Below are 19132 nucleotides of genomic sequence, written 5' to 3'. Positions count from 1 at the left end.
ACGAAAGTCTTCTTCACGGCTCTGCTCACCACCCCTGACCGCCATCAACGTCTGTCTTTTTGACTGACCCGAGCTGATAATGACAAGCTGACTGCCGTTCACGTCGGCCCTACGTCGTCCTTGAGGCTTGGCCTCTTGGAGGACCCACGATGCAGAATGTCAGAATCAGGCTTCCCCCGGCTCACGGCCATTCCCCTCCTTCTAGAAGGACACGCGGGATGCTCTTCATCACACCGGCTCTCCCACTCTTTGGCGCCGGTAACCTCCCGATGCCAGAAATAGCTTCATAATAGCTCCAGCGTCTGTCCATGCGGATGGGGCACGGCCCACCGTCACGCTCCAGAAAAGAGCCTCTAGGTCCACGTTCCTCGTTGCCCTACGTACGAAATTACGGAATGCGAATGGGCTCGTCTGGGCACCCCAACGCCCTCGCACAGCGACTGTGTACAATTCCGCCTTGTCCGGGCCGCAGCGATCTAAGCATAGCTTTTGGAACCCGGCTCCGCCTCCCGGCTCCTATTGTCGCAGATCTTCCTCTTTGGGAAGATTCACGAGATTTCCTGGAATTGCAGACCCTCACCAACACAGACACGAGCCTCTTCATCTCCTGAACTCCCGAGCTGTGCGAGCCTTATGAACGAAACCGACGTTGCATTGCCGTTGAATTATCAATGCGCCCGACACCTTTCATCTGAACCACCCATGTTTCTCCGCGTCCAATGCAACATTGAGGTGGCCTAGGCTCAAAGGTTGCCCTACCCCCTGGGAGAGGCGCACGAGGCGTCAGCCACCTCCCTCGCGTGATGTGGCTTGCGCCCACTTACCTCGGCTTCTTCCCACACGGCCCCGATTCGGGAAGCCGGCGTGGCACGATGGGTCTCTCGGCTCGCCGATTCCACCGACCGCTGACCGCCGACGGTCCGAATTGGTTCCACCTTGCTTCGGCCCTTTACCCGCCGAGAGCCATATCCGGCCCGCGGTGAGCAGCAGCGCCGAGGAGCCAAGCCGGCACATGTTCCAAAGCGAGAAAGCCATTGTTGTGCCCATCAACCACTGGCAGGTCCCTTGACCGCTCGAGGAATCATTCACATCGTCTCCCCGTACTCATCGATGGCTGCCTTGCGTCGAGCGCGGCTTGAAAAAGGCATGACTTAAGGTTACGGCGCAGGCAAACCCAGCAGAAGGATCACGTTAAGTTTGTCCAGCACGTGGGCATTAACCATCCATGCTACACTGCCACTTTGACACGGCTGCATCACAGCGGGGAGAAAGCCCTATGGAGCACCTACTCATATGCAATGCTGGCGTGGATTCTTTGAACACTACAGAGTCGGACGCGCCCTCGCCGAACATATCAGGGCTTGGCTTGCTAGTGAAGTTCTTCTGGTTGACGATGGCTTCACTACCAGCAAGTTTGTTCATCTCTTCGCTTGAGTCATGCTGTGAGAGGGGGAAAGCTACCACACGAGAGGTGACATCTCAAATTGCAATAGGCATGTACGTCACCCAGGGCGACAATGACAGCCACATGGACTGTCTGCCAGAAGTGAGAAAGGTCTTTATTCTTAGGAAGTTGCGGCTGATCATGGGAGTCTGTCGAACAGGACCAATGCGGCTTCACTGTCGCCGACTGGTAGCCTTCCTGAACAGGCAATGAGGATACATTCATGCTACAAGCGTTACCTGGACATTCGGTAGAGGCCAGGCAGTGGTCGATACATGATTGCTCGGCCACAGTAGCCAACACTACGTCATGAGGCATCTGTTTCGTTGGGAGATCTGCCAAGCACCCCGAGGCATTGGTGTAGCGTGGCAACTGAAGACCAAGTCGCTGACCGCAGATGTCCAGGCTTTTTGACGAACAGCGTTTCGCCTGTCATTGATACAGTTGATGAGTGATGTCCACGAATTTCGGCTCACGGGACGTTGGTGTTCGCCGCTCAGCTGCCGCAAATGCACCCTCCCGTTGCCACACTGCAAAGGCGCCCTGCTGGCCACCGAGATCCCAGGAGAGATCTCTGTCTCGCACTAGAACTCTGCACGACAGGAAGCGGTGTGGCACTCTTCAGCGGCGATGCGAGTGAAACAGCCCTGGGCGAATGTCTGAGGAGAAAGCACCCCAGGAGATACTCTCGGAGACGACAGGAGATGAAGGTCGAATGCCTTCCAGCTACATCGGTATCACACAATAGCGATTGACCGCAAGATCGAAGCACCAGTCGCCAGTGATGTCTCGGTGCAGTTCGCATCGTGCGTCGTTGAGATGCAAGTACAGCTGGCCTCAGTGGTAAAAGCAAACATAAGGCGGTAAGCGAGCTGGCGATTAACCGGATAATCTCTAGCCAACAGATGCGTCCTCGTCCAGAAGAGCAGGGCATCAAGAGGAGCTCTGCTGCGGCCGGTCTGGCTGGGACGTCCACATATGGCCGGACAAGGTCCATTTTGACGACTCTGTGCGGCACGTCGTGTTGCAACGACGTGATGTTTGCCTGCACCCATACACTTTGAGACGGGTTTGGACGACTTGTGTGGCCGAAAGCGCCGCGTTTATGTGCGGAAGGCCATGATGAGGCCCAACCAGAGGGACTGCCGTGCGCTCTGTACAACGGCTCAGCAGGTCAGACGGCTAGTCGGTCTCTTGAGGTCTTTTTGTTGAAAGCGGGGCATCTTGGATCTTCCTGGCATTGCTTTTCCTCACTTCATTTACGCATAATTGATTTTTGCAGGATCTCGTGCGCCACGCTCACCAGCACCAAGGGCTGGAGTCTGACGATAATCCCGTGTCGAGCCAACTATCTCGGCCGCGGTCAGCGAAGCTGCCAAGCCTTGGGAAATGCAAAAGCAAAGTGGTCTATTACGGCCTTGTCGAGGCGAGCAACACGTCTTGCGTCCCACTGCATGCAACGGAAAAGGACTGGACAAAGACGCGGGCGACCGAGAGATGTCAGCCCCCGCGAGATTGCATGTCTAACCTTCAAAGCGTTGATTGGAGACAAGTCAGAGGAATGTCATGCACGAAGTGACGATACGTTCCAGGTTCAGCAACACCACTTGGATGCAAGTTGATCACCGTGCCTGTGGCCCTAGAAGCCGGCCACCGTTGGCTGGCAATATGCATATCGTTGGGAGTTGAAGATCCCGTACCCCAAAGATGCCTTCCCAGTGCGATCATCCAATGAGACCCTGCGCGGGTGCGCCAGGGGAGAGTGTGGGCGGGACAGGCTGTCTGGAATGCGAGCTCCTCGTGACTGGCTTATTTTACCGGCAAAGTTGAAACACTGAAACATGGAACGACATATCCTCCCCGCTGGAGTGGGTCTCAATCCGGGGTCGAATTTCGGGCGGTCTTGGGGGATTCCATGATCCATGAGAGAGGGACGAAAAAAAGTTGCTCGAAGTTTCAAGGAACCCCGTAATCCCTGAGCAGAGGAAAAAGGCAGATGGCCCCGTACAGACGCTGACAGCAGAGCGGGCGGTATGACATGCAATCGCATCTTGCGGGCCGATGTCGCACCGTGACTTGTCGCATGGCGACGGCGCACGGCAAGCAGGAGAGCCAAAAAGCACACATTGCTCGGTGGCTTGGCTTTTCTTAGCAGAGCGAGCGTGCTGGATGCCACGACGCGGCGGTAAATACGCCCACGAACAACAATGGGCAATAAGCTGCGAAACATGTCAGTCCCAAGCAGGAGGGCCCATCCACACCAAGACCATGGTTGCCGCTCAGGACGTGCCTCTCTTTGACATCTTTAAGGGGGTGAGGGTCCGCGCCCCGGACGCAGTGTGACGCTGAAGGAGAAGCTGTGTGTTAGAGATGAACGCTAACAGGCGTCCAGCAGCGGGATGAGCCTGGCATGTGTGGGCTCTGTGTGAGCAGGTCATTCCTAGCCCGTCGGCTTCGAACGGGAACACGGCGGTGTCGAACTGCTGCAATTTTTTACTTAGGTTGCCGTGCTCAGAGTGCCTGACTGATGTAGGTTTGACAGGGCGTGATGGGACGGGAGAAGCTCCCGTCAGGGTCAGGACGGCCCCGACGCTCATCGACCGGTTCGTACCAAGGGCGGCGGCGTTGAACGGCTCATCTCCCCAGCCGAGGGATGGTAGAACAGTTGCGTGCCGCCACGGCCGACACCGATATTGCAACATTCCGCGGCAAGCCTCCATATAGCAGTCCAATTGCCGCCGCGCGCCACAAGCTTGCCGGCAAGATGGCGAAGAAACAAACGGGAGGAGCTCTCGCTCTTTCAGAGCTTGGGTTACATCACTTTGTTCCTCCCTGACTTGGCTCTTCTGGGGCACAGAGTAAGACCTGACTTGTGAGCGGGACATGGGAACGACGAGGGTACAACATTGTTTGTTTCCTCCCTTCCTTGAGGCCTGTCTTATTGACAGAGTCGACAAATTGGCGATAGACGTAGCGACTAATGGAATCGGTACCATATCTCTGGTGGGTTCGCCATGTATTGAAAACATGGCCCGGACAAAGGCGAGGCTGCAGAGACAATCCTGCCCTTATTCAACGGTTTCCCATCCTCTGCGTTGCCATCCCTGCACTTAATAGCCAACTCCGATGGCGACAGAAGGCGCAAACGAGGCGGCGAGAAGTACGAAATGCATGCCAAAGAGGTCATGCGATGCTCGGTTGCGCTTGCAGTGCAGTCTGCCCCTTCTCACACCTCCCCACTTGACTTTATTGCGCTCTCTCCCTCTCTCTGTCCAAGGCCGGCCATGAGAGACATGCCTTCGCTACAACTCGTAATGACCGAGATGGGCTATAACACGATAGGGCATATAGCCAATTTTCCCTTTTCGCGAAGCCCGACAACATACCAACGTGGCAGCCAGTTTGCTTTCCAGTCCTAATGAAGCGAGGAAACACAAAGCCGCACAACACGTGACATCGCAGATAGCAATACCTCGCCGGCCCGTTGCCAATCTGACAGACGTGTGGTGGCTCTCTGCAGAGATCGCTACATAGCACCGTGTAAGGGTGCTTTCGAGAAACGGGGAGGTCCTTTTTCGGTTCGGTTGACGATTTTCTGCGAGGCTTGGCTGTTGCTCCTGCCCCGGAATCCCTGAAGATCATACACGGAACTCGGCCGGAACAAAGTTGGAGGTACACATCCAGCACATACGGCCGCCCCCTGACCCTGAACATCCACCATAGCAAGGCCTGGTACGGGCACAAAAGTCGAAGCGACGCAAGACGCACGGCGTCAGCTACAGCGGACGGAGGTGCTCTCGCAGTGCGCGCACACACGCACACGTCGTGGGGAACCCGGGGTTTTGGCAGTCGGCGGTAAACTGTCACCAGTCACTTGCGGTTCGCCCGGTTTTTCCATGCGATCAGTCGCACCTCAGACGCCCGACAGTCATCCGTCGAGCGGCCACGAGTGTGTCTACGGTGACAAAACAAAACAAGCTGCTGCGGCTGGCTGCCCGTCATCGAGCGTCTGTCTCTCTTACACGGCGATCCACCCGGCTGCTGCAGAGTCGTTTGGTCCCTTGGCACCCCTGGTCCCGACTGACTTCGACCTACCCTGGTCTCCTCCACAATTGGTGCAGCGCAGGTGCCGTTGTCCGTTTGTTCTCGGGAGCGCTTGACGAGGACGACGAGCAATCCAACGGGCAGCAGACAGCGAGGGAAACATGAGAGTCGGAGGTTCTGGCCGGGTCGTTGATTACATCACCTGCGGATTAGCCCAGGAACGATACAACGCAAACCACATCGGAACAATCATATGAGAAGCAGAGAGTGTGTTTCCTCAGAAGTGGCCGTCCCTTGTCGGTATTTCTCGCCTGCATTGATCATCGAGCCATCAGTGCCGGGCTCCGTCGACATCAGCGCAGCAATTCGTCAGCTCAGCGGAGCACCAGACTCGTCAACAGACGACGGGCTCCGTTTGCTGAAGGACAGGATACGCAAGCCGCCTCCCACTTGAGGTACAATGGGCAACGGCGCAAATTGACGCATCTCACGGAAGCTCCCACTCGACCGACGACAAAGATCCACGAAGACGTCTGTCATGTGTGTGTGCCATGTGTGTGTGCCGCGCAACGGTTCAACCCAGTGGTTGGGCAGTCGTCGCTATCGCATCCCACATCTCTTGGCTCCGTCAATGAGCGCCTCCCCGAACAAACTGACCCCCCCGTCCACGCTAAAAAAGACGGCAGCCCCCTTCTTCCCCGGCAGACGGGGGCTTTTGTTCTTGACTTGTCTCGTCCTAGCGCCTTCCCGCCCGTGGCCTCCCTCGATTGGAGCTGTCGCCCATTGTTCGCTGGTTCAGCCCAGCAGATTCCTCCTGGACGTCCAGACTTCCAGACCCAAATGTGAGCGGCCACCTGAGAGAGTGACACTTGGATCGCCGAAGGTACGGGACTTCCTTCACCTTGGTAAGGCAACGAAGGAGGAGGAGGACGGTCTGTTCTTGTATGATCTGTTCAGGCAGCACTCATCGACACAACCTTGCTGTTCCGGAGGCTTAGGCCCAGGGACAGAGAGAGATCTCTGGTCGATCTGTGATTCACCGCAACCCATACCCGGGCCCGCTAGCCATTTGCTTGTTGCTCGTCTCTTACGACGACGAGGGCGCAGCTATCGCCCATCTCTGCACCCTTTCTCCTGGGATCTGACCTGAGGTCAACCCGCACTCCGCTTCGTGTCTTGAATTCCGCCTGCGACCAGCTCTTCACGTCCACGTATCCGTACGGGGTCTCTTTCGCGGTGCAACCACGAACGATTGGAAAGCTGTTTGTGCAGGAGTCAGGACAATAACTCCCGCGAGGTGCTCCAGTCCTGGTCGAATACCTGCCCCTGCTTTCATCTGGTCTGGCCTTTTTGGTCTCGTCTGTCTCTGTTGCTCCGCAATGGCCCACACTCCCGGCTCCGCGCGCTGCATCTAATCTGCATTCTCGCGTCGACGAGCAAATAGAGTACTTCCAGCGCAGCCTCTCTACCTGCGTTTCTCTTGCAGTGTGTGGTGTGCGCAGGCGCCTCGCTACGACGGCATCAGATACACGTTTCTACCTTGGCAGCCCGGGTCACGGTATTGCCTTTTGCTGCCCGCCGGGGAGCAAACCGCACGGGAAGATAGCATCCCTGATCCCGGCATTGTTGTCTACTTACGAAGGAGAAGTCGTTTTGCAGCTGGAGTCGCTGCCCTTGAGCAGCCGGCAGATCCAGCAGCAGCTCACAATCATCCTGAGCGACGCAGAGAGTGTTTCCAGTCCGCAGAGAGAGTGTGAGAGGGAGCGCCCTTGGTCGCTTCCTGGTCGCCTTTGGTGGTCCTTCACCCAACAGGCGAGCGAGCGTCTTTGAGAAGGATTTTGGATTCGGACACCTTGCTTGGCTTGGCTGCCCTGGCGCACAGCTACTTGCCCTTTGGCGACATCTTCGCATTTGCCCTTTGCCCTTCTAAACAGCCCTGCTTTAACTAAGGTTACCCGAATCTCGAGGTACCTTGGGTCTGGTACAAGCCAGTTGCAACATCAACGCCTCTCCCTGTCGTGCCTGTGGCCTGCCGTCGGAGGCCAATCGCAAATCGCCGTCTCATTCCAAAAGAGCAGAAAAGGGCCCTAAAGAGACTCAGACTCGCCGCACCCATCATTCTCTGAGAGTTCTGTTTATCATCTGGGACGACGCCTCATTGCAGTTGCCTCGCGCCCTCAAGGTAATTCGTCTGCCTACATCGTCCGCCTGTTTGCCTTCTTATTCTTCTTCCCTCTCTCTCTCTCTCTCTCTCTCTCTCTCTCTCTCTCGTCCTGCTTGCTTCCTTCATCGTTTTTACTTCTTCTACTGTTATTCCCCGCGTCTCCGGCCCTCACGCTGCACCGGACATCGCCCACCCCCTGGACATTACTCTGCATGGGCAAGAGACCGGACGACATTTGAGAGCAGGCAAGCGTCAATACACACACACGGGTGCACAAGCACACAGACGCGCACACACCACACACCTACCGAGGTGCCTTTCGACAGCCCAGCCAGACAGATAGGCACACACGCGACAGACTACATACACCTTTCGTCCCAACTTTTCAACGTTTCGAACCCCGGGTCTTCCGTTCTGTACATGTCCCATCGCCGCATTTAATACCTACTACAGTGTGCTTGCTGGTTTTGATTTCTTGGACCCGGGCACGCACGCACGACCACCTGAGCCTCGACCGAACCCAACAGCTGGATGGTGCTCAAGAGCCATCGTTCAGAGTCGGACATCAAATCAGTCGAGCAGCCATCGGGTGGACAGAGCTCCTGCTTCCCCATCGAGGTTGATTGGACGTCTTCGTTTGCGTTGTCGATATCCGTAAAGAGTGGCAGCCACCAACAGCTCTGGGCGCAGCTCGGCGGCACGGTACAGATACATCGACAAGGTATCGGGCCTCAGCTCGTCGCAGTTCCACACTACCTCCCCTCCCGCCGTACCTATCTTGCCTTTGGTACCTGGCTGGACGCACGCATAACCCGTCCACTCAGCGCTGCAAACGAACATTAGCTTTTTTGTCAAGCCGCACATCACATCATATCATTTGGAGACGAACGCTCTCGCTCGCCCGCCGCACAAACCAGAGACACCTCTCCTGCAATAGGGCCGATCTGTCGTCACTATCTTGTCTGCCCTGCCCTGCACCAGACACCCTCAGCTCAGTCGGTCAGCTTCCTGGGTACGGTACCTTGCAAGGACAGACAGATAGAAACAAGAGACATCAGAGGGGAGCAACCGGACGGAAACACACAAAAGAGGCAATTCGACAGCGTTGATTGGGAATTGTGTGCATCCGTCTCAAGCATCGAGGCAGAAAGCCAAACACGGGAATTGGGTAAGTGGGATTCTCAACATTGTCATGTGTTTGACAGACAGGCAGCGCAAACTGTCTCTCGTTGCCCTCTCTGGCTGGCTGTCCACAGTCATCCATCCATTCCGTCTCTCTGCCTGCGTTACCTACCTCACCTTACCTACCTTACCTTGCGTGGGCTTGCTGGGTGGTGTTCATTCTGATCTTCCCGTTCCCTGTGTCTTCTTTTCTTTTTCCTCCTCTTTCCCTCGCTCTCTCACCCCCCCCCCCCCCCCCTCAACTCATCTTCACCTTCTCCACCATCAAATCGCCTCCAACCCGGTCGTCCATCAGTCGACGACGCATCCCTCTCTGGTGGCCGGCTTTCAAGTTTCCCATCCTCGCAGCCAGCAGCAGCACCGTGCACCCACTGGCACCGCCTAAAAAACACCCGGTCCCGTCTGGCACCCATCAATCAGGGCAGCCATCCATCCTCCCGTCCCAGCGTCCGTCCACTTGGCTCCATCCTTCAGGCCCAGGGCTCCCCTACTAGTCAGTAGGTAGTAGGTTGGGTTGGTACCTGGCCCAGAAGGAAGGGCGAGGTCAAAGGTACGAGTGTTTTGCGCAGATAAACTACCCGAACTGGCTTTGCTGCAAAAGTACATGCGGATTCAAGCTCTTTCTCTGTCCCTCTCTCTCTCGTCTGCTCTTCTCCGTCCCCTCCCCAGCAGCTCCAGTAGCGGCACCACCAATGCACGCCCCGGTCGTATCCTGGAAGGCAATGCGCACTGGAGACGCCCCAAGTCGAAGAGAGCTCCATGTCGGCTCCCCCCTTCAAACCTGTCCCCCCCATCCCATCCCAAGCATCCCTGGCCCCTTCCCTCCGCTTCCGCTCCCCTTCCCCTCCCTCTTGCGCTAAACTAAACGGTAGAGGGCCTAGCCTCCCGTGTACACTACTGGGAGGTACCTACGGTGTTGTCTCTCCTTGCCCTCTTTTGCCTTTGGGTTGACCCTCTCACCTGGCGAGAAAGACTGGAACGAGGTGCCATCTGCTCCAAGTTCAGGGAGTTCCAAGGGTGCAGTCTCCTCCATATTGGATCTGGTGCAGGCATGGAAGCAAGCAAAAAAAAAAAAAAAAAAAAAAAAAAAATCTCCTACAAAGTTATTAGCTGCCCGCTCCCGTCCTGTCTTTCGCCCCAGCTGGCAGCGGGCGCTCCATCCATCACCAACCTAATCAGCCTTACCGCAACTGCTTTATTCTCACTCTTTTTTTCTTCTTTTCTTTCTTTCCCCGTCGTCGCTGCTGCTGCTACTGCTGCCGCATTCTCGTTCCTCCCTCCCTCATCCTCGTCGTCATCCTCTTTCCATCCGCAAATCCTCATCATCCTCATTCTTGGTCCATATCTCACTCGCCCTTTCCTCCTACTTACTCCTCCTCCTCCCTCTGTGCATATTCCGCGCCTCCCACATATCCCGAATCCACTCTTTCTTTCTTTCACAAGCAAGGTACTTTGCCTCTCAACCGTGTTGTCTTCCTTGTCTTTGGCTGGGAACACACATTGTCAATCCTCCTCCTCCAACCTCACCTTTCTGTCCAACTCTGCCCTCTTCACCCCATCGAATCTGCATCTGCATCTGCTCTTTTCCTCTCGCTCTATCAATCTTCTACGTGCATCCAGCTCTATCGCCCCCAATACCCCCAACGACCTGGCTTTACGCTAGCACATCGCCCCCAGTTTGACCTGGTCTTTTGCTGACAGCTGGCGTGCTGCCTTCGTTTAGTTCGCGCCATAGAGAATTCCTGGAGAAAGTCACTGTCGCAAGAAAAAAAAGTTCACACATACTCGTATATAATTCACCAGCGGAAAACCCAAAAACCTGCACCCACGCCACCAGCAAACGGAGCAGAGTCACACACCTTTTGCCGCCACAGATACCCCTCATAGATATCTTGACGAAACGCCTTTGCGTCGAACCACCCTTACGGCCTACTACCAACTCGCAAACCTTCCGACATTTTTTTTTTTTTTTTTTTGCACTCAACATTCTTCAGGAAAAACCAATAGCGGAGAAGCGTCACCACAGCGAGCACAAAAGTCGCGATCTCGCATCCGACGTCCGAAGACCGACTTTGCGCTAACTACACCAAAACTCCTCGAGAATGACAACCACTGTAAGTTGCTTTCCCTTTTACTCCACGCGAGGTCCGGAGGGGGATGATGGACTCCCGGATGCGACGATGCGAGCGCGCGGCCGTGTGTCTCAAGACTGCGCCTAACTAGCGCCATCATGGCCCTTGGGTCGAGTCGCCAACTCGGCGCTCGGAACTTCGCCTAGACCTGGCAGCTTGTCAAAAAAAGAAGGCTCGCCTCGTGCTGTCCATCATCATTGCTTCTCGTCCTTCGTCGTCTCTGCTCTCATGGCTTTCACGTTGCTAACTTGTCACGTTCCACAGGCACGGCCAGGTCGCTTCCAGACCTTCCCAGCGATGGCAAACGGACGAGACGAGAAGACAGCACCTGGAGCGGCGCAAGCCTTCGGCTCCAACCACCTTTACACCACAGGATCAAACATCTGGACAACGACCTATGGGGGACCAGCCAAGGCCAACGCCGGAAACGCCAGAGCTGAAGACGCATTCACAACCCAGCCGTCGGGCTCTGGCGCACTCGCCGCGGGCTCAGAGGCAGACACTTGGGGTCAGGGCCCATGGAACCAGGACGGCACCCAGACCCGATCTGCTTCCGGAAGCACGTCGCCAAACCGCACACGCGACAACCTGCACAACAGCACCTCATCATTTTTTGACAACGCTACCATCGGACAGGGCCGCGGCTTCATCAACGGCCGGCCAAAGTCGTTTTTGGAGGAGGACAAGGAAAATACCAGCTTCGGAGCCAGCTTCAACAGTCCGTATGAGGGGTACGCCAGACAGGAGAAGCGCGGCTCGAAAGAGACTGCGTATCTGGCCGGCCTGGGCGCTGTTGGTGCTCCCTCCAGAGACAGCAGCATTCCTCCCTCGCGCCAGTCTGATGATTCGCACCACTCGCCCCCTGCGTTCCGAGACACGTTTGGTGGTTATGGCCATACCCCGAGCAATTCAATTGCCTCGACTCGTCCCATGCCTGCCCACTCTTCGTCCTTCCCCTCGCAAACCACCAACCAGCGCGCTTTCCTGGCGAACAACAGGCAGATGGAGGATTCAGACCTTGCCTCCACGTTCAAGAAGTCCATGACTCTGGATGATGGGTCCGGAATCGCCCAGACCATTGGCGGTGGCGCACCGGGCTTCCAGTTCAACCCTGGGTCTCAGCCCTGGAGGGCAGACGTCAACGGAGCCTTCCCTGATGCCTACGCCGACCCCGTGGCACAGCAGCAGTATAAGCGGGGCTCCATCGCCAGCATCTCTGGCACGCCGGCTCAGTACCGTGTCGTCACCAGCCCCAAGACGTATGCGTCCCAGCAGACTGATCCTTGGAGGTCATCGTCTCGCGACCTGAGAATGGTCTCGGATGGCGACCGGCGGACCCCTGTTCAGCCCTTCATCCCGGCCCAGGCGCCTACCTTCTTCCCCGCGGGGCCTTACTACAACCCCAACTTCGCCGGACAATTCGCTCCCCAGGTGTACGACCCCTACATCAGGCAGCAGATCCCCATGCCCGGATACGGACTGCACATGGCGCCTTACTCCATCCCCGGAGTGGTGCCGATCCGTGCCACCAAGGACCAGGACCCGAGCAAGGGCATGCGCAGCATGCTTCTGGAGGAGTTCAGGTCCAGCTCCAAGTCCAACAAGCGGTACGAACTTAAGGACATTTACAGCCACGTCGTCGAATTCAGCGGCGACCAGCACGGCTCCAGATTCATCCAGCAGAAGCTCGAGACGGCGAACAGCGACGAGAAGGACCAGGTCTTCCGCGAGATCGAGCCCAACGCTATCCAGCTGATGAAGGACGTCTTTGGCAACTACGTCATCCAGAAATTCTTTGAACACGGCAACCAGGTGCAGAAGAAGGTGCTGGCCTCCCAGATGAAGGGCAAGGTCGTCGACCTGTCGATGCAGATGTACGCCTGCAGAGTTGTCCAGAAGGTGAGTTCCCGCATCAATCTGCTACTGTCCCTTTACTGACTTTTCACAGGCCTTGGAGCACGTCCTCGTTGAGCAGCAGGCGGAGCTCGTCAAGGAGCTTGAGCCGGAGATTGTCAAGGTTGTCAAGGACCAGAACGGCAACCACGTAGTCCAAAAGATCATTGAGCTCGTCCCCCGCCATTACATCAACTTCATCATGGACTCTTTCCGTGGTCAAGTGAGCACCCTGGCCTCGCACATGTACGCCTGCAGGGTCATTCAGCGCATGCTCGAGTACGGCACCGAACAGGACAAGGAGACGATCCTCGGCGAGCTGCACAACTCAACCCAGAGCCTCATCACCGACCAGTACGGCAACTACGTTGTTCAGCACATTATCGAGCACGGCAAGCCCGAGGACCGCTCAAGAATTATCCAGCTTGTCATCTCCCAGCTGGTCACCCTGTCCAAGCACAAGTTCGCCTCGAACGTGGTCGAGAAGTGCATCCAGTTCGGCACCGCGGAGGAGCGCAAGGGCATCCGCGAGCAGATCACTTCCCAGGCCAGTGACGGAACCAGCTCGCTGCAGTTGATGATGAAGGATCAGTACGGCAATTACGTGATTCAGAAACTGCTCAACCTGATTGAAGGCTCCGAGCGCGAGGCCTTCATCGAGGAGATGAAGCCCCAGTTTAACCTCCTCCGCAAGACGAGCACTAGCCGTCAGCTTGCGGCCATTGACCGGCTCCTCTATGCCACACAGACCCTTCCCTCCAAGTCCGGAGGATCTCAGGCCGACTCTACCGCACCTACCCCGGTTCTGACGATGGAGCCCAACAGCCCTCAGAGCAGCAGTCCTCCCAGCACGAACGCCAGCGCCATCGGCGAGGTCGCGGACGACGACAACAAGTCCGGGGTGCCCGGTGGTGTGAGCCTCAAGGTGCAGGTTGAGGAGGCTTAGTTCAAACCCGCTCACGAAACTTCGTTCGGTATGATGGCGTCACGGTTGCTTCGAGGTACTACACAAATGCATCACGACACGACACGGACTTGATGATCCCTGCCGTGGGTATCACGTCTCCCACTTAATCTCTTGTTTTTACAACACACCCCCGAATATGCAAAACCCAACACATACACGGCTGGCAAGGTCAACGGTAGAAAAATTGTTTGGACAACATACTTTTTTGGGGGGATCCAAAAAAAAAGGGCTGTTTTGGCTTACTCGTGTTTTCTTTACCTCTTGATGGTTCCTCTCATTCACACACACTCCTGGGTCATAAAATCTTCAGAAAGGTGGAGTATCAAGGGACCAAAAGGCTGAGACATGTACGCAAGGTTGGAGAACCGGTCAAGGGGGGCAAGGTAGACGTTCACGGGTGCATCTTTTTGGGGGGTTCACGGGCGATTCACGTGGGCGAGGTTGAACTTTTGACTTCATGTATTTTATTGGAATTATCGTGTCTATGCGATACCAGCGTTAGTCTGACGGATAGACCTGTCAATAGACAAGTGCAGTAAAAGTAAAAGCGATAACCACGTATACATTGAGGTCCTATGTAACGGTATGAGGACGGACATCCAGGTACGTTCGTCTGGACGTGAGGGAGCCGGATATCCGGTGCATCTGAAAGGCATGTCCGGCGACGTCCCAAGATGCTCACGAGCTGACAGCTCCGGTCAGCCAATGCAAAATTGCCCGATTCGGGGACTACCCAGCATTAGCTAATCAGGGGTCCCAGCCATTACATCATGGCGCCGACGTTAAGCGGCAGGCTTTGGTGTCAGTCGGGCACCTGAACTAGCTCCGACATTGGTCCCGCAAACCCCTGTGCGCCCCCACGTGTCCAATCGTCCCGCAGCAATTATCGTGGGAAATTGGGCCGGGTGGGCGTTCCGACCTACAACGTCCCGTCACGCATGACTGATTCTCCCTCGTTTCTTCCCTCTTGCAACCTTCAATGCACCGCACACGATGTCGACGACACGACTGACCTTTTTGTACCCGCACCTCTACCGCACCCTGCGCGCCAGCGAGCCCAGGGCATCGTCGACATGTCGCAGCAGCAGCAGCAGCAAACGGGCCGCCGCCGAGGTTCGGAGGAGAGGGTACGCCGCCTTCACGCCCACGCCCGAGGCCCGACAGTCCGGCTTCGCGCCGCGGCACGGCAAGGGCATCGAGCCTGTGAAGGCCGAGAGCGAGAAGACGCGCAAACCGGTGCCGGCGCCGAAGCCTGAAGCAAACACCACCACCACCGCGCCGGAGAAGACCGCCGACTCGACGGCAGCCAACCCGAAACCGAGCGGGACCGCATCCGAAGACGGGTCGGCGGCGCAGACACCGACGTCAACGACAACAACATCCACGAGCACACCACCACCGCCGCCGGCCGGCGAGGAGCAACAGCAGGAGGCGGAGGAGGCCAAGGCGGCGAAGCAGGAGGCGCGGGACCAGGCCAAGAAGAGCGGGCCGCTGGAGGCGGTGCTGCAGATGGGACCGCCGGAGCAGGTCGCGAAGCAGCACCCGCACATGGAGACGCCGCCGTACGTGCACCACTTTGACAGCTTCTCGCTGGTGAAGCAGCTCGGCGGCGGGGGGTACACGGGGGCGCAGTCCATCACGGCGATGAAGGCCATCCGGGCGATTCTGGCGCACAATCTGGATGTGGCGCAGGAGAGCTTGGTCAGCAAGAGTGATGTGGAGAATGTGAGTTTGTTTCTGTGAGGAAGAGACGACGATGGAGGTTGCTGACGCAGTTGCAGGAGACGTATCTGTTCAGGGCGGCGTGCTCTGAGCTCAGCACCGAGGTGAAGAACAACCAGAAGCTGGCGGACGAGGAGATGAGGCAGAAGAGGACGCTGCTGCAGCACGAGGTGGACATTCTCACGCAGTCGCTGAACCAGGAGCTTCTGACGCTCAACGACAATGTCCGCGGCATGTTTAACGACCGCAAGATGGCGGTGAGGGAGGAGCAGAAGGCCGGTGAGAGCGTGGTAAGTGGCCATCGTCCCCCTCTTTTCTGTGTGAGATCACATACTAAGACAGCTAGATCCAACAAATCAACTACAAAATCAGCCTGCACCTCAGCAGTGACGCCAAGTCCGACATCGAGGGCCTGCGGTGGGTGCTCATCAGGAGGTCCGTCATCGGGATCCTGTTCATGGCCGTCGTGACGCTCGGCACGCTGCGGTACGGGTCGTATGTCTCGCACGAGAAGCAGAAGGAGGCGGAGAGGATCAAGAAGCAGGTCGAGCTGATTAAGAAGTCGCATGGGAAGAATGATCATAGCTCGTCGCCGGATGCTGCCGAGATCTTGGCGGCGAATTAGAGATGGGATGAGAGGGGACATGTGTACTTGTCAAAAGGTGGCTGGAACGATACCCTATAGACATCATGATAGATCCCAATGAGGTGCATTTGAGCCTCTCCAGGTTGAAGATTCGTTTCCACGGGCAAAGATCAAGTGGTATTCTCTTGAGATCGAGAGCGGCGCCGTTCAGACCTGACTGGGAATTATTAATAGTCATACCCCGGTCATCTCGTACTCCTTGACAGCGAGTTCCCAAAATTCAAACAGCTTCTTCCTCGCTATCTTCATTCCTTCCGGGAAGGCTTCGTTGGAAACTTACGTGTCTCTCGATCAGTAAGGAGATAAGAACGTTCTCTGTGACATTTTACCCTCCCCTAGAGCGGCCTTGCCATGAGTTACAACATTCCATCATCGTCTTCTAATCGCCTCCAGCGCGGATTTAGACAAGATCTCATCAATCGCCGTACAATCCACCATGCATGGTTTCGCTTTGCGTGGTCTGACGACTAAATCTGGCAGGGGAGAATGAGATCTGAGAAGTATGCGTCCGTCTGCTGCAAGCAATCCTCTTCGCAAGAGAGGATTGGCTGCAGGCCATTTTCGCAGAAGTATGCGAGCTAGGATTGCTCATGGGCGTGTTCTGTGATGCTCCGTGAGGATTTCTACAGCTATTGCGCTCGCCAGGGCTGATCTGCGTAGCGCAACCTTTTCTTTCGATTCATGACAGAAAGATCATGTTGTCCAGCTCCCAGTCAAGCTACTAAGTGCGGCGTTTCTCTCCGGCCGGTGCCTATACATCCTACGCAACTCATCGATGGTCTGTAGCGTGGACGTTTCAAGCATTCAGCGATCGAGAAGCAGGCTGTCCAAACGGAGCAATTGTAATAAAGACCGAGATGTGTCTTGCTTCAAACCGGCGTTATGACAAGGGCTGGCCGTCTGATAGGTTGCGTGTGAGGAGTGAGGCTCGGAAAAAGTAGTACGCTGGGAACCTAGTGAGGAGGGCCCTTTGATCACGCAGAAAGGCAGGTTAAATTGGTTGATGATGTCTCCATGGCTGTGAAGATATGCCGAAACATCAAAAGCTGTCTTTTCATTGCCATATCTACCTAGGAATCTCATGACAAGCAACTTTGGGTACAAGTGGGTGCAATCGATGGATGACCACGCGGTAGTCGTCGAGAGCAGCCGCCTTACCGCCGCCCGGTCAGATACCGAGTTTGGGGACACGATTTTTGGGGCATGGTTGCGGTGCCTTGCCTAAAAGGGAATAGTCGGTAGAATAGGCTGATGCAGTGACACCAGCGTCCGGCAGCAAGCAATATGATGGAGGGGAATGGGGACAGGGGACCAGACACACGCGATGCCGTCCACCACCACCAACGCCGTTTGCCCAGTCCCAGACCTGTCTGTAATCCTCAAAAGCTGGCTACCAAAGTATATAAACTGAGAAAATAGAGGACATCAAGGATGGCCTTTCCACTCAACATTACTTTCTCTTTTCCAACTATTTTGTTGATGTCTCAAGAGACCGGCAACGACACGCCTTAGTTGTTGAGAATCAATTCTTGCAAACCCCCACCTCTTCTCCAGTTCAACGGGCATGAGCGGATATACACCGTCAACTGCCTCCAACTTGAGGTGTACCAAACTCGAGTGCAATTCTACATTTTCCACCAAATCAAACTTGAATAGGCACATCAAGTCCAAGCATGGTCCCAAGGTCCACGCAGCCTGCGGAAAGGAATTTCCAAACCAAACTTGGAACATCAAGCGACACGCGAGTACCTGCAGCGACTGCAAGAAAATGATGGACCACCACGATGCCTCTGCTTCGCCAGAGAAACACAGAGATGGTGTCGGCAGCCTTGATCATCACAACTTCCTTGCTGAAGGCGGGGCTTCGGGTCAATATGATACGACATTTGGGGACATTGTAAACGGCGATATAGTCTTCTGGGGCTGTGAGGAATACGCATTCGCCTTGGAGTATGAAAAGGATTGAGTCGTGAAAATAGATGATGAGCTCTGTGCGTCTATGCTGTTCACAATACAATAATTAAGGCTACTCGTAAACAGTGTGAAAAGTCTGAATTGCTTGGTTGAGTCCGTTCAGTCACCTAATCCATTCACTTATAAGACTGACTATCTGCTACATTCTCAGCTGTTTTCCCTTTTTTTTTTTTTTTTTTTTTTTCTTCAATTGTACGAGCGTTTGATTCTATCGTGAGGCGCGCAAAACATGAAATCTGGCGAACTATCTCATTCGCACTGCGCGAGAGAAGACACAACCAGACCCACCCATCCCTCCCACTGCCTGCCTTGAGGACCCAGGGACTGGACGTCATTGATAAAGAGACGGTCGAGTGTACTGAGGAAAGAAGCACCAGAAAATAAAAAAAACAAAGTGAGGTATGCGTGGTGCGAACTGTTTGGCCACTGTCAGCCCTCCCACTTCCTACCTTAGGCACATCGGGACTCGGTAGACGGCGGGGTATGCTGAGGAAAGAAAAAACAGAGTACAAAGCATCCAGATTAGAAAAGCAGGCTGTCACGCACCCGCATCTCAGATCCCTGTCGATTCGACTCCACTTCGGAAGACCTTCCAATCCGTCACTCGGGGCTCTCTCTGCGACTCGCTTTGGTCTGCACCACGCTGAACTAAACCGAATCCTCAATCTCACCCCGAGGAGATTTATTTCATGGGAGCTATATATTTCAACTTGAATCCGATTGGTTTTTGTTATGAAAATGGCTTTGCTAAGCATTACACGAAACAGTTCTCTGGCCTGTAGTCAATAAGGATCAATCGTAAACTCTGACTTATTCCCACAACCACTTCTTCACAATGGCTGCGCTCCTGACTTCCACACCACCTACCTTTTTTAAATGCAAGGAACCGTATTGCCATTCAAAGCATTTTGCGACAAGCTCTAATCTCAAGAGACATATGAGATCCAAGCATGGTCCCAAAGTA

The 19132-nt window shown here is 55.4% G+C and overlaps 2 protein-coding genes across 2 annotated transcripts; both read left to right on the top strand.

Annotated features, from left to right (window-relative positions):
- Positions 1–11263: 11263 nt before the first annotated feature.
- Positions 11264–13805, top strand: CGCA056_v001351 (Pumilio-like protein 2; the record flags this gene model as incomplete). Its single annotated transcript, XM_037316611.1, has 2 exons — positions 11264–12865; positions 12915–13805. 2 exons carry the CDS (start codon positions 11264–11266, stop codon positions 13803–13805), a joined length of 2493 nt encoding a protein of 830 aa, XP_037185588.1.
- Positions 13806–14819: 1014 nt separating this feature from the next.
- CGCA056_v001350 (Uncharacterized protein) lies at positions 14820–16173 on the top strand (the record flags this gene model as incomplete). Its single annotated transcript, XM_037316610.1, has 3 exons — positions 14820–15551; positions 15608–15838; positions 15895–16173. 3 exons carry the CDS (start codon positions 14820–14822, stop codon positions 16171–16173), a joined length of 1242 nt encoding a protein of 413 aa, XP_037185587.1.
- Between the last annotated feature and the right edge of the window lie 2959 nt (positions 16174–19132).

This window comes from Colletotrichum aenigma (assembly GCF_013390185.1).
Source record: "Colletotrichum aenigma strain Cg56 chromosome Unknown KSG_Cg56_contig01, whole genome shotgun sequence".
Classification (NCBI taxonomy): domain Eukaryota; kingdom Fungi; phylum Ascomycota; class Sordariomycetes; order Glomerellales; family Glomerellaceae; genus Colletotrichum; species Colletotrichum aenigma.
This window is presented reverse-complemented; position numbering and strand designations above follow the sequence as displayed.